General features: G+C 37.9%; 1 protein-coding gene across 2 annotated transcripts in view; it reads left to right on the top strand.

Moving 5' to 3' along the window:
- LOC308687953 (protein NLRC3-like) overlaps positions 1-14,793 on the top strand; it is a 79,424-nt gene that overhangs the window by 49,739 nt on the left and 14,892 nt on the right. The window contains exon 5 of one of the 2 annotated variants that reach the window (XM_081360772.1): positions 11,218-12,435. The exons of the other annotated variant lie outside the window; for it this stretch is intronic. Coding sequence (XP_081216898.1) covers positions 11,218-11,251 — 34 coding nt within the window. The 3' untranslated portion in view covers positions 11,252-12,435. Of the gene's footprint in view, positions 1-11,217; positions 12,436-14,793 lie in introns of those variants that run through there. 2 annotated transcript variants of the gene reach the window in all.

The following is a 14,793-nucleotide window of genomic DNA, read 5'->3' as shown; positions in this document are numbered from 1 at the left end:
TTTGAATGCTCAGAGCACGTTATAAAACGTATTCTTAAAATACACATTTCTGTTTTAATAAATGCACATAGTAAATCATAGCATATTGCCTAAAACATAGGTACAAAAATTCAGTGATACATTTGCGACCCATTAAAAATTACGGTCGCAATGGCATTTCAAAAGGTCGCATATGCGACCATTTTGGTCGCAGTGTAGTTCCCTGTACTACAGTATTCCATAGCTCAGGATCTGTTGCTCCTTGAAATACCAGCACTTCTGAGGTACATTTTCCATTATAGTATTATTCCTCACAGCGCTGCAAGACTTTTCTCGAGCTGATGTGGGCGTTCACAGTTTGCAGGATTGCCTCAGTCATTTGCGTTTGAATAGCGCGCGCTCTCCGTGGGCGGGGTCACATTAAAAATAATTAGCTGAGATGAGAACGACTGACATCTCGCTCTTTTCATACAGATTGCATAAACTGAGAATATTTGTTTTTTATAAAAAATACTTAATTTAAAAGAAGAGAATTCAAGCTTCATGCCAGTGTGTCTGTATGCCTGTTTGACTGAGTATTCTCCGAGTTATGGTTCATTTTCGGACGTGTTTCAGAATGGACTTAACTGACAGAGAGAAGGCAGAACTCGCTTCGTGTTTATTTTTCTTTATTTGGCAAAAAGCACAACACTTTGTTTTTATTGTGAGTATACACAAAAAAAATACACACTTAACAGGATCGATTGATGTATGAAACTCCTATGGAAAATCAAAGTCAACAGAGTATTTTTGAGTCTCTTTTACACTGATTAAAAAAAAAGCGAGCTGGTATCGCCGGCGATACCGCCGACCCCAGGGGGTTAACCCTGAATCCATGGACAGAAGAATGTCATTAACCACCAGTGGTGGAAAGAGTACTGAAAAAACATACTCAATTAAAAGTACCATTACATTCCAAAAAATGTAGTGTGAGTAGAGTAAGAAGTACTTGTCCAAAAAACTATTTGAGTAAGAGTAAAAAAGTAGCTAATTTAAAAGTACTCATGAGTAGTGAGTACTGAGCTGCGGAATCTATCCCCTTATAATAAACACTGTGCACTACAATTCATAAAGTAAAAAAGCATTGTACATACTGTAATTCACATTATAAAGATTGAAGAATATATACAGTATCATTCATCTTTTTCAAATGCATCAAAACAGTACACTCATCACCATTTAAATCATATTGTTTAAAAAAAACAAACATAAAAAGTAAGGCCACTGAGCCTGAGCATGCTTGTTGCACATAAAATATCAATGTTCATAACTGTGCAAAGAATTAAAAAAAAAACTTTAGAAACTCATACAATATTTAAGCATCACATACCATGAGATGGGTTAAATAGAGAGATTAAAAAATACCCAATTTCTCTCCAAAACGGTACCAGTTATTGTGTTTTTATAAAGAAATGAAAATCAGTAATATTATCAGTTTACCTCACTCAATAAACTGAAAAAGCCTAAGATTGTGAACTAACACTAATTACACTGTAATTCCATGCCATTAAATACGTTACAATTTAAACGTAAATGCACATTGTTCTAGAAGGGTGGCATCATCCCTTAAATTGTACACAGCTATATTTACTCAAATTGTAATGCTGCTAATATAATTTGTAAGGAAAATTATGCATTAAATAGGGAAGTAGCCTATATCCGGGGAAACTTTTACAAAAGAAACAAACACACAGGCAAATGCATCTCTTTGTAGTCTTGGCGAAGCTGTTTTATCAGCAGCATCCACAACAACAACAAATGTTTTTGCGCAAGTGCACTTGCTAAATGAAGGTGAATTGTTGAAATGGATCAATTAAAAAACCTTGTTTATTAACGAGCTGTAGTCACGCACTGACAGAAACGCCATGGTTCATAATGTGCATTGCATACTGAATCTGGTCCTCCAATTTCACCAAAAGGTGTTTTTCCACAGTTTTAGAGTGTCCCCAACACACCTTCACAGCGCGCACCACGCGCAATGAGCTGCTGACTTCTCCAAGTGACTCCTGCATGTCGAGCGCGAGGGAGAGACAGCAGTGCACAGATTGCGACGCGCATCTCTATAATATATTAAATAAATGGGAGCGGGAATTCACCGAATTATGAACTCGGCACTTGAGTTAGTTTACACTGTACGCAATACCCCCAACCTCACATCAAATGTCAGTCCCTGTAGATAAGCCAACCTATATAAATATAATAATAAGCAGAAATGTGAAATGTACCTTAGCATATTAGAGGAAGACGCTGATATCTCTATTGAATTGATGCTTGGAGAATGCACTTCCACAGCAGCCACGAGTAACAGCAGATAGGCTAGCTAGCGGTTAAAGTTTTCTATGCAGAATTTGATTTGACGACAGACACGAGACTCGATCCAATCACGTTGATGGATAAAAATACAATTCTAAAACAAGCATGAAAAATTATATATATAATAAACTTACACAATTTTTTTTTTTTTTTAAACAAACTGACTTTATTTTGTGTTTAGCTCTCGTGAAGGTTGTGTCCTTGACGCTGTTGGTTTTATTTATTTATTTATTTATTTATTTATTTATTTATTTTTTATTAGATTTTACATTTTTGACAATAAACATGCCAAAAAGAAACACAACAAACAACAACCCATCTACCAATCCCCCACCCCACCCCGCGGCCTCTTTATAATGGGGTACAAAATGGACAGATAAGTCAACCGAAAAACAGTCACAGGAATGATAAAACATTTATAAAAAATTCAAATTAAAAATAAAGAAATGGAATAAAGTGTTGTGTTCAAACTGAGTCCTGAACATTGCTTTGCGCAATATACTTGGAGACCTTATCAGCAGCTGTTGTCCATATTTTTAATGTTGAGATTTGAGCCAAGTTCACCCGAGCTGTGGATATTTCTAACATTATAATGTCCCGAAGTTGAAACAACCACTTGAATATATCCAAGGTATGTGGTGGGAGCCAGCGTTGAGTTGAGTTTTTTTGCAGACGTTAAACCGGCCAGGTAGATATTTTTTTGCAGCTTAGAGAAGTCAAACTGAGAATCATCATTCAGTAATAATACAGAGGGAATCACCGGAATCGGATATTCAATGATTTTCGATAAGATAACACATACCTCAGTCCAAAAATGTTTAACCTTTTCACATTCCCATATCATATGGAAAAAGGAACCAAGTTGTTGGTCAGGACATTTATCGCAAAAAGGACTGAAGGAGTCAATACAATGTCTTTTGAGTTGGGTCCAATAAGTTCTGTGACAGAAGTTATAGTGAATCAGTTGGTGATTAGGATTTCGAGATGAAGTAAAAATGTTCTGCCATACTCTTCCCCAGTCGGTGGCATCCTCCTGTTGTTCACAATCTCTTTCACATGCACGCTTTATAGCTAGGCGATTTGCTGAAGCCTCTAAGGCCTTCCCGTACATCCATGAAGTAAAGTGACTAGAAGAAGGCAACTCAAACCAAGCAATGATCGGATGTATAGGAAGTGTTTCCCCCCAGGGCACCCCGTAGGCCTTCATGGCTGACCTTAGGCGCAGATATAAAAACAAAGAAGAGGGTTCTGTTCCATACCTCTCACACAGTTCTTGAAAGCTTAACAAGCGTTTAGGACCAGCAATATCTTTCAATGTATAAATGCCCTTCTGCATCCAGTCTCTAGAGAAAAATGGTGTACCTCCCGAACGGATATTATCATTATACCAAATAGGTGTATGGGTGTGCCAAATATGTGAAAAATTAATACATTTTTCCATAGACTTGAAATTGACTACTGTGTAGGCCATGATTGGACCAAAAGCTTGCAACATTGCTTGTTGTTTAGCCCAGAAAACAGTATATCTTTTAACCTGTATTTGCCAGCTAAGCTCTCCTCTATCGCTCTCCAAGGAACCCTAGAGAGCAGGTCTAGCCAATCCTTAATGAATTTGATTTGATACAATTAGAAATTTGGAAGCGCTAATCCTCCATTATGTTTTGCACGCTGCAGTGTTTCAAATTTCAATCTGGGTTGCTTGCCATTCCAGATGAATTTACGAATTTTAGAATTGAGTTTGTGCCAAAACATTTTAGGTGCAGGTAACGGAATCATGGAGCTAACAAAATTGATTCGTGGCAAAATGTTCATTTTAACACTCGCTATTCTGGCATGTAATGATAATGGCAACGAGGTCCATTTTTGGAGATCTTGTTCAACCTTAGTTAGAATTTGTAGATAATTGGCATCAGGTATGCCATGGAGGGAAGAGTGAACAACAATGCCTAAGTAACTTAGTGAAGATTGTATGGAGATATTACAAGGTAGTCTAACTTTCTTAGCCATGCTATTAAGTGGAAGCAAAGAGGATTTATCCCAATTAATTCTGTACCCAGAGAGCCCACTGAACTTTTCAAATACCTTCAGTATCTGGGGAAATGAAACTTGTAGATCCGAGATAAACAGTAAAATATCATCGGCATAGAGTGATATATGTTGCTTATGAGAGTTAACTGAGATTGAACAGACATTTTCCTGTCTTATCAGTTTGGCTAGGGGCTCGAGTGACATTGCAAATAGCATAGGGGATAATGGGCACCCTTGTCTTGTGCCTCGTTGTAAATTAAAGGGTAAAGAATGTACTCCATTAGTCATAACAGATGCCGTGGGGTTACTATATAAAACTCTTGTTTATGAAGCCTTTACCCAGACCGAACACCTCCAAAACAGACCAGAGGTAGTCCCACTCCAGCCTGTCAAACGCCTTCTCTGCGTCCAACGAAAGAACCGCAGCTGGAGTGGGACAACCCTGGGATTCATTAATGACATGCAATAGTCTCTGAATGTTGTCCGCCGCTGATCTATTAGGCATGAAGCCAGACTGGTCAGGATGGACTAAAAAAATCACATATCGCTGTAGTCGCAAGGCAAGAATTCTGGCATACGTTTTTATATCAGTGTTTAGCAAACTAATGGGTCTGTAGTTTGCACAATCTGAATGATCTTTCCCTTTTTTGGGTATCAGCGATATAAGTGCCGTATTCATCTGCAGGTGAAAAGCGCCAACCTCTACTGCCGTGTGGATGGCAGTCAGGAAGACAGGTCCGAGAAGATCAAAATATTTAAGAAATAATTCTGCAGGGATCCCATCTAAGCCTGGCGCCTTGCCTTTCTTAGCACCTTGTAACGCCCCTTTAAGTTCCTCCAAAGTAACTGGTTGTCCTAAAGATTCAGCTTCCTCATGACTAAGTCGAGGTAGAGTAAGAGATTGCAAAAAGGCAGTACAACTTGAACTTGAGGGATTAGATTCAGACGTATTGAGTTTGGAAAAGAAATCGGAAAATGAGGAATTCATTTCTTTGCTATTCCCAACCAGTCCTTTAGAAGGGTGCTTATTTTTTCAATGTAGGCTTTTGCCTGATTTTGCTTCATTCTTAAGGCTAAAAGTTTGCTCGGTCTGGCACCACTGAAGTAATAGGACTGTCTGGTTCTGTGAATCACAAATTCTGCTTTCCTTCTCAAAAGATCGTTCAATTCCGCTTTAAGGGTCTGAAGCATCTTATAATTTGAATTAGAAAAAGAAGATTTTAGTGACAAATCAAGTTTTTGACATTCTTTTTTTAAATGGTCAATTCTCTGATTATGTGCCTTTTTTATGTTAGTAGCAAAGGCTATAGAAAAATCTTTGATAAAACCTTTCGTAGCTTCCTAGACAAAAATAGGGTCTTCAACCGAACCAATATTAAATGAAAGAAATTCGGACAGACCGGCTTTGAAGTCTTCATCGAACTGATTGTTCTGTAAAAGAGAGATATTAAAACGCCACCGCGGAGATCTTTCAACAAATGGAGCACATTCAAATTCTACCATTAAAGAATTGTGATCTGTAAGAATAGCTGGTAGTATAATTGTCTGGTCAAAGGAGTTCAAAAGTTCCTTGGAGCATAGATGATAATCTATTTTGGAAAAAGAGAGATGTCGTGCCGAGAAAAAGGTATAATTTCTACTCGAGGGGTTCCCCGATCTCCAAACGTCAACCAAATTCAGCGTTTTTACGAAATCATTAAGCGCAGCCGAGGAATTAAACTGAACTTGACTGCAGGAAGAAGATCTGTCCAATACAGGGTCAATCACCGCATTCATATCCCCTCCGATAATCAGAGAATAGTCTATCAATGAAATTAAATGATTAGTTACATGTGGGAAAAAATTTGTCTCAAATATTGTTGGAGCGTAGATTGATACAAAAGCTATTTTCCTCCCCTTAATGTTTGTACAAAAACATGCAAGCCTGCCAGATTGATCTTGACTTTCTCTGTCAATCTTGAGGTTACAGTTACGCGCAATCAAAATAACTGTACCTTTAGTTTTAGTGTTATCAGTAGAAAAGGCTACAACTTTATAAAATTTATTCTGTAATCTCTGAACATCTGCTCTCTTTAGATGAGATTCCTGAATTAGAGCGATATAAATCGCTTTCCTGCGCAAGTAGATCAAGAATTTAGCTCGCTTATTTGGACTGTTAAGACCTCTAATATTAAGTGATATAATTTTTTGTTTATCCATAATCTAATGAAACAAAGGTACGAATTTTAATACGATTTGCAAAACCAAAATGTATCTGTTTAACCTGTGACAAAACTAAAACATTGTAAGAGATAAATAGAAGTGACATGAACAAAAAAAAAACCATTAGAGACCGCAAATTTCCCCATCATTATAAGGGCCCGTGACAACATCCACCGTCGTTCAACAGAACGTCAAACACTCTCTTCCATTGAACATGAAGTATGTAGTATATAACAATGAAGTATACATAGTATAAACAGTAGTGACAGCCGTATTGTTGATTACCACCAAAGCTGACACGAAGAGTGGCGGGGTATATGAGGAAGTTCGGAATTCCCAGAATGTGCAATTCCTTTTGAATACTTCTGAAGGCCTGTCGTCTACAGGAGGTAAACCCACTGTAGTCAGCGAAAAAACGCAGTATGGACTCTTGGTCACGAATTGGTTCGGTTTTCGTCACTTCCCTGGCTCCCTGAAGAATCGCCTGCCGATCCTGGTACCGTAGCACGCGAAAAATCAAAGTGCGGGATTTACCGGAGCCATAGAATCTGTGCACGCGGTCTATTTCGATCGATCCCTTCCTCTTCAGCGCGGGTATCCATATAGGGAGCATCTTTTGAAGGAAGCCAGTTGGATCATCCCCTTCCCGGCCCTGCGGCAGCCCGAACCAAACGTAAATTATTACGGCGAGACCTGTCTTCTAACTCCGCAATTTTCAAGGTGAGGTTTTGCTGCTCTGTTGTGCACGTTTAAATCCTTCTTCATCTGTCGCGTCTCCCCTTGAATCTTGTCTACCTTCGAACCCAAGTCTCGTACCGTGTTGGTTTGGGATTGCACTTCTTGGCGGAGCTCGATCAAAGAGGATTTCACGTCCTCCATAGCCATCCGAATTGCATTTTGAATCGTAGTTTCAAGCGCGACTTGTTGTTTTGAAAGCGCCTCTGCAATGGCGTCTGTCAGATTAGCCTCAGTGCTCGCTAGCTTCATCTTTTTCTTCCCGGAGGGAGTTGTGGACGGCGAGGAGTCCTGTTTTTTGTTTCCATACATTATACTGACACTATACAGAGTAAAAAAAAAGCTGTCTGTCAGTTCTATATATTTTTATTTAGAAAAAGGAAGGAGGTTTGGACGGAGCATCAGAGTCCTTCGACCATTGCGTGCATGGGTCACGTGACCTCTCAAATTACACAATTTTTAAACTACTCAAAAAAGTACAATTTCTGAAAAAAAAACTACTTGATTACAGTAACGTGAGTATTTGTAATTCGTTACTTCACACCACTGTTAACCACCCCAAGAAGAGCCGTTTCAGTGCTATGAGATGGGCGAAATCCTGACTGAAAAGGTTCAAAAAGACCATTAGGATCTAAGTATGATCTCAGTTGTGAAGCCACAACTTTTTCAAGTATTTTGCTTAAGAATGGTAAATTAGATATTAGATACAAGCTGGCAGGATGTGGAATTAGACTTCATAATTAGATCACTTATGGCAGTAGAGGTTGTCAGAGTGAAAGCAGAGAGAGTTTGTTGAATGAGCTGAATCAGCTTACATCAAATTAACATTTGAGTCACTTTGGTGTCTTTGGTAATGGATTCAATTGACTTCAATTTGTCTGAAAATAATTGAGAAAAGCTATTCACAAGCATTGCAGAGCCACACTGTAAAAAATAAAATCGCAAAAAAACAGTCATTGACTGTCAGCTACGGCTGCCAAACAAAAACCGTAAAAATAAAGTAAAATATCCTAATTTAAATTAAGTGCAAAAAACTTTTACAGAAATTTTCCTTAAATGTTTTACGGAAAAACAGTGTTTTTTTTACAGCTATTTCCTGAATTATTACGATCAAACACCTTCATTGTAAAAAAATCCCATAAAAAACAGTCAAATGACTGTCAGCAATGGCTACCATACAAAAACCGTAAAATTAATGTAAAATATCCTAATTTAAATAAGTGGAAAATACTTTTACAGAAATCTTCATTAATCTTTTTTAACAGAAATACACAGTTAATTCACATTTTTTCTGATTTTTTACTGAAAAACATGCAGTTAATTACATGCATGATTTGCTGTGACTATACGTCACTGCATCAGCAACTACACAGTTACTGTCTGTTAAATAAAGCAACATGCAGCATTTCATCATGGTGTCTGTGCTCATCCTGGACTGAAGCTCAGGCTCTACTCTTCAACACAATGGTGACACACGAAACACACCATACAGAAACACTTTAAACCCAAACAGAACATTAAACACTATCAGGATCTCAGCATCTTCACTTATTACAATCCAGACTTTATTTCTTTCATACTAACATTCTCATTGAGAATTAACAGAGGTTTAGAAGTTGAAGCTTTATTGAAAAGAATAAAGTTTGATGTCACCATGATGGAGATTAGTGTTTGTTTTAGTTGGGCTCTTGACCTTTTAGTGTTTAACTTAAGTTTTTCTCTGGCTGCTTTAACTATGTGTCTTTGATGCATATTAGTTATGGTAGGAATCCAAGAGAAACTCAGATAAGATGATGTTGGTCTCTTTTTAGTGATAATAGTCATCATGTAGTGTCCTGCTTTATTGCTACCACCTGAAGTGTAAATTTGATTAAGTAATTAAATATTAGTTGTTAATTTTTGCATGATAAAACTGCTATAGAAGATCCTGCAGTGCTGTGATACTCAGATTTTATGATGTCATTATACAGAAAATGTTTTGACAGGATTATATAGACTCACTCAGACATCAATAATCAGCGTATGAATCACAACAATGGTGACAACGAAAAAAAATCTGAACTACTATAAAGTCACAAAAAGGCTTTGTTGGTTGTCACCATTGTTGAGATTCATATGTTGATTCTTGATGTCTATACTACAAAAAAAAATTAACCAGCTCAAAACTTTTTCCATATAATACATATCTTTTTAAATTTCAGATTATTACAATATTGTTGCCAAGGATCATGTGAGAAATTATGACATTATTGAATTTAGCTTTATACAAAGTCTATCTACATATTATGTAATCTAAACTAATATATTCAGAGATTTGGCTGTCATATCAGTGAATCAGATCATCACGATGACTGTAACATCACTGATGAATGATCAAGATCATCTGATATTTCTCCTGCATTTATGCTATAACAAATGTGTATTAAATACACAGTTAAAGCAGCCAGAGAAAACTAATGTTAAAAACTCACGGGTCATGAGCCCAACTAAAGCAGACACTGATCTCAATCATGGTGATATCAAATTTATTTTAAAGCTGTCAGCTGCAGCTGTCAAACAAAAACCGTAAAAATAAAGTAAAATATCCTATTTTAGAAGTGCAAAAAACTTTTACAGAAATTTTCCTTAAATGTTTTACAGAAAAACACTGTTATTTTACAGCTATTTCCTGAATTATTACGATTTTAAAAAATTATATGCATGTGAGAAATTATGACATTATAGACTTTGTATAAAGCTAAATTCCATCTACATGTAATCTAAGCTAATATATTCATATTTTTGACTGTCATATCAGAGAATCAAGCCATCATATGATGACATCATCAGAGAATGACCAAAGTCATCTGAAATTTTCTCCAGCATTTATTGCTATAACAAATGTGCATGAAATACACAGTTAAAGCAACCAAAGAAAAACGTAAGTTAAAAATTGAAGTCATGAGCCCAACTAAAGCAGACACTGATCTCAATCATGGTGACATCAAATTTATTTTAAAGTTTTTTACAATTTATTTAAATTAGCATATTTTACTTTAATTTTAGGGTTTTTGTTTGGCAGCCGCAGCTGCCAGTCATTTGACCCTTTTTTTACGATTTTTTTACAATGAAGGTGTTTGATCATAATAATGCAGGAAATACCTGTGAAATAACAGTGCTTTTTCGGTTTATTTAAATTACCATATTTGACTTTAATTTTAAGGTTTTTGTTTGGCAGCCGCAGCTGCCAGTCATTTGACCCTTTTTTTACGTTTTTTTTTACAATGAAGGTTTTTGATCGTGATTATTCAGGAAATACCTGTAAAATAACAGTGTTTTTCAGTTTATTTAATTTAGGATGTTTTACAGTTTTTTGGGGAGCTGACAGTCATTTGACCATTTTATCATTTAACCGTTTTCTTTCTGTTAAATTACAGATTATATTTGTAATTTTACATACATTTTTATGTAATTTAAGAAAACAGAAAAAATACTGTATGAAAAATACAATACATTTTCTGTATAAAAAGTGTGAATTACTGTAATTTGTCATTAATGTCACAATACCTAAAATAACAGCTGAATTTTTATTTTACAGATATTATTTGTAATTTTACAGTGTTTTGAGTACAATTTAAAATGAAAGAAAATGATCGTAAAAAAATCACAGTTATTTTCTGTAAAATTAGGATTTTTTTTACAGTGCAGAAATAACATGTTGTGGTGGATTAGTGAGATTGTTAACTATAGCAAAGAGTGATTTGGGCATGCACATGGAGTTCTTAAAAGTACAGTTGCTACTCAACCAGAATAAAACGCCATTCCCGTGGTGGTAAAATTGGGGATGTGCATCTCTCTCTTTTGGCTCTCAACGAAGGCGGTCGCATTTTCTTCCCCTCCTCTCCCTTATCTCCCCTGCTTTGCTCCTCTCATCTCGTCTAGTCTATTTGATCAACTGGTCTCTCAACGCAATTGACACCATCTTCTCGCCGAGAAGCTTGGGTTCGGGGGAACCTGACTGCCCTGCCGGAACGTTCGCAGCTGGCTACACGATGGACGCATGGGAGAGGTGGCGGGTCGTGTGTCTGGCGGCTCTTTCCGTGGAGGACATTGAAGATATCTACCTATTCGGAACCATGATAACAGGTCTTCTGCTGTTTGGATTAGGCATTGCCCTGGTTTATCGAGGAATTAAGAAGACGGTGACAGCTGTCCAAAGCCCCACAAGGCTGCCCGTCATGATTGAAGCAGTGGGCAGAGCTGTCAGCACTCAGACTGTGACTATGAACCACAATATGGATAACATCATGGAGAAGCTTACAGCTTTGCAAAGGCAAATGGATCGTTTCGGAGACAAAAATGGACCAGGAGTTGTGTAAATTGGAATGCGGCTACTCGTCCCAAGACCAAACAATCCCTATCTTATCTGCTTTCGGCCCCCCTCTACCAGCACTGGCCTTGGCCGAGGCTGCTGTTGGAACAACAACTCCCTAGGAAGAGCACTGCAGCGAGACACTCTTGCGTCCCTTCCCCCACTCCCCACTGACACCTGTTGATTGTTGACTCTGTCTGGGACCTGATCAAGGTTGACTCCATGGCAACTGCTGTATATCGCTATGACATCCTGCGGACTGAGGCACCTAGATTATGATGCCAGGCGTAGCGACTCTCCAGGCCTACACATACACAAACTCTTACATATATACAGATATGCAGTCACCCTCCCCCACCCCCCACCCCTCGCCTTCGACGCTTTGTACCCCCAGTCTGACAGGCGGGTCTGACCAGCGCTGAGAATGGCTGCAGGACCGGATGGCTGCTTGCCTGTGCTGGGTTACCTCCATCCCCCACTCCCCTGTTGCAAGTCTTGTGTGTTCATGTTGTAGAGTGTACTGATTATGTGCTTATGTTGCTGAGGTGTTTTTTTTACTGTTCCCAAACTGTATTCCTTACAGGAGCATAGTCTGGGGGTTGCCTTTTTTTCTCCTCACCTCTCCTCATGTCATGCTGTATTTTTCTCCTCAAACGAATTTCCCCATTGTGGGATAAATAAAGGTTTTCTTCTTCTTCTTCTTCTTCTTCTTCTTCTTCTTCTTCTTCTTCTTCTTCTTTGCTGCCTTATAAAATATGCATTCAATTTACATATTAAACCTAGTGTATTAAATGGCAAATGTAAATTATATAATTTCATTTTCATTTTGCACCAAATGTTACACAGATGTAATGGAAAATGTAAATTTATATACAGAAATGCATTGCCATTTTACATATTGCATTGTCATTTTGCACGTTTCAAATTGAATATTGCTACTGATATGCTTCCATACAATACAGGAGCAGAAGCTCTGGTTCTGATTTTATCAGATCTGAGGGGGGGTTACGATAACGTTTTTGTCAAAGACCACATCCAGTTCGATTTCAGAACAATGATCAAAACACAGATGGAGTAGATCGAGTCCATCAACACCCCTAATGCTTGTATGGGCCTATAGCTCATCCTGAATCAACATTTAATTCAGTAACATTAGGCAGTTTTGATTTATATGCTGTTTAATGTTGGTGATCGCGTTATTTCACATATGCATATGATTACATATGAGATCCATTGTTTCTGAATCTTCTTTGTATTTTGTTCAGGAGATTCAGAACTTTCAGAAGATAAGTAATGGTGTGGAAAGAGTTAATAATAAGTCATAATTTAATCACTCTGGTGTTCTTCTAATGCAGTGTCCTTTTTTTTCGGACCACAGAAGGAGACTTAAAATAAAATATCCCGCTCATGCTCATCCACATAATGGGAGTGAATAGCGAACAGAATCAAGCTTAAAGGGGTCATATAATGCAATTTTTGTACAAGTTAATATGATTCTTTAGAGTCTAAATGAAAAGTTTGTAATATACTTTAATTAAACATTCTCATTAGTATTTTAAGAAAAATGCCAGATACACCTGCCAGATACACAGTTCAGTTCAGTATCAGTTCAGGTGCAGAGATGCAGAGATGATCAGTTCAGGTGCAGAGATGCACAGATGCAGAGATCAGTTCAGGTGCAGAGATGCACAGATACAGAGATGATCAGTTCAGATGCAGAGATGCACAGATACAGAGATGATCAGTTCAGGTGCAGAGATGCGCAGATGCAGAGATCAGTTCAGGTGCAGAGATGCACAGATACAGAGATGATCAGTTCAGGTGCAGAGATGCGCAGATGCAGAGATCAGTTCAGGTGCAGAGATGCACAGATGCAGAGATCAGTTCAGGTGCAGAGATGCACAGATGCAGAGATCAGTTCAGGTGCAGAGATGCACAGATGCAGAGATCAGTTCAGGTGCAGAGATGTACAAATACAGAGATGATCAGTTCAGGTGCAGAGATGCATAGATACAGAGATGATCTGTACAGGTGCAGAGATGCACAGATACAGAGATGATCAGTTCAGGAGCAGAGATGCACAGATACACAGATGATTAGTTCAGGTGCAGAGATGCAGAGATGATCAGTCCAGGTGCAGAGATGCACAGATACAGAGGTGATCAGTTCAGGAGCAGAGATGCACAGATACAGAGGTGATCAGTTCAGGAGCAGAGATGCACAGATACACAGATGATCAGTTCAGGTGCAGAGATGCACAGATGCAGAGATGATCAGTTCAGGTGCAGAGATGCACAGATGCAGAGATGATCAGTTCAGGAGCAGAGATGCACAGATACAGAGATGATCAGTTCAGGTGTAGAGATGCACAGATACAGAGATGATCAGTTCAGGTGCGCTCCGTGTTTCCACTTAAACAGATATGCGGCTATAGCGATCTGTCATATGCATTAAAGAGTGTCAAAATGTTTAATTTGAAAGTTAAGACCTTGTTCTTATCAAAATAACAAAGCTCATAGCAATTATTTGATAGGAGTAAGTAAAATTAAAATTAAAAGTAAAAGTTAAAAGTAAAATTGTAAAATTATTACCTTTATCTGGGTGTGGATGGTGATGATCCCTCAGGTGCTGTACATATTAGATGTGTTCGCTGCTTTTGCTGACACTTTTCATCTGAATGTTTTGCATATTGCATACCTGTATTCAACTACTCCTGAATCATGTTTAGAGAGCCATAATGCCCCAATAGCTTATTTAATTTGCTTCTTCGGCAAGTACAAGAGATTGCATTGTTCCACCATGTTTTCAGTTTGAGAGTTTCACATGCGCTGAAAGTTGATTTGCATGCCTTACCTAGACAATCACCTAGTGAACTCAGCTACTATAGTAACAGCCTCACAGAGTATCCAGACAGAGGGCACGCCACACACACGTCTGAAAGACTAATTTTGTAAAAAAAAAAATTTTTACATAGCTTCCAAATTCTTACTGTTTAATAACGTGACCGTTGTAATCACTGTCAATTTTGAAATTGGGTAATCTCAACATCACTAATTGTAATCAATCAGAGGTCCTTGTAAAGATAATCGATGGGTTGAAGAGTCGTGTTGTTCATTGTAGTGTATATTCTCTAAAAATAAAGCATG

This window comes from Scardinius erythrophthalmus, assembly GCF_964197995.2.
Source record: "Scardinius erythrophthalmus genome assembly, chromosome: 1".
NCBI lineage: Eukaryota > Metazoa > Chordata > Actinopteri > Cypriniformes > Leuciscidae > Scardinius > Scardinius erythrophthalmus.
The sequence above is the reverse complement of the archived record's forward strand: the minus strand, read 5'-3'. Positions and strand labels throughout refer to the sequence as shown.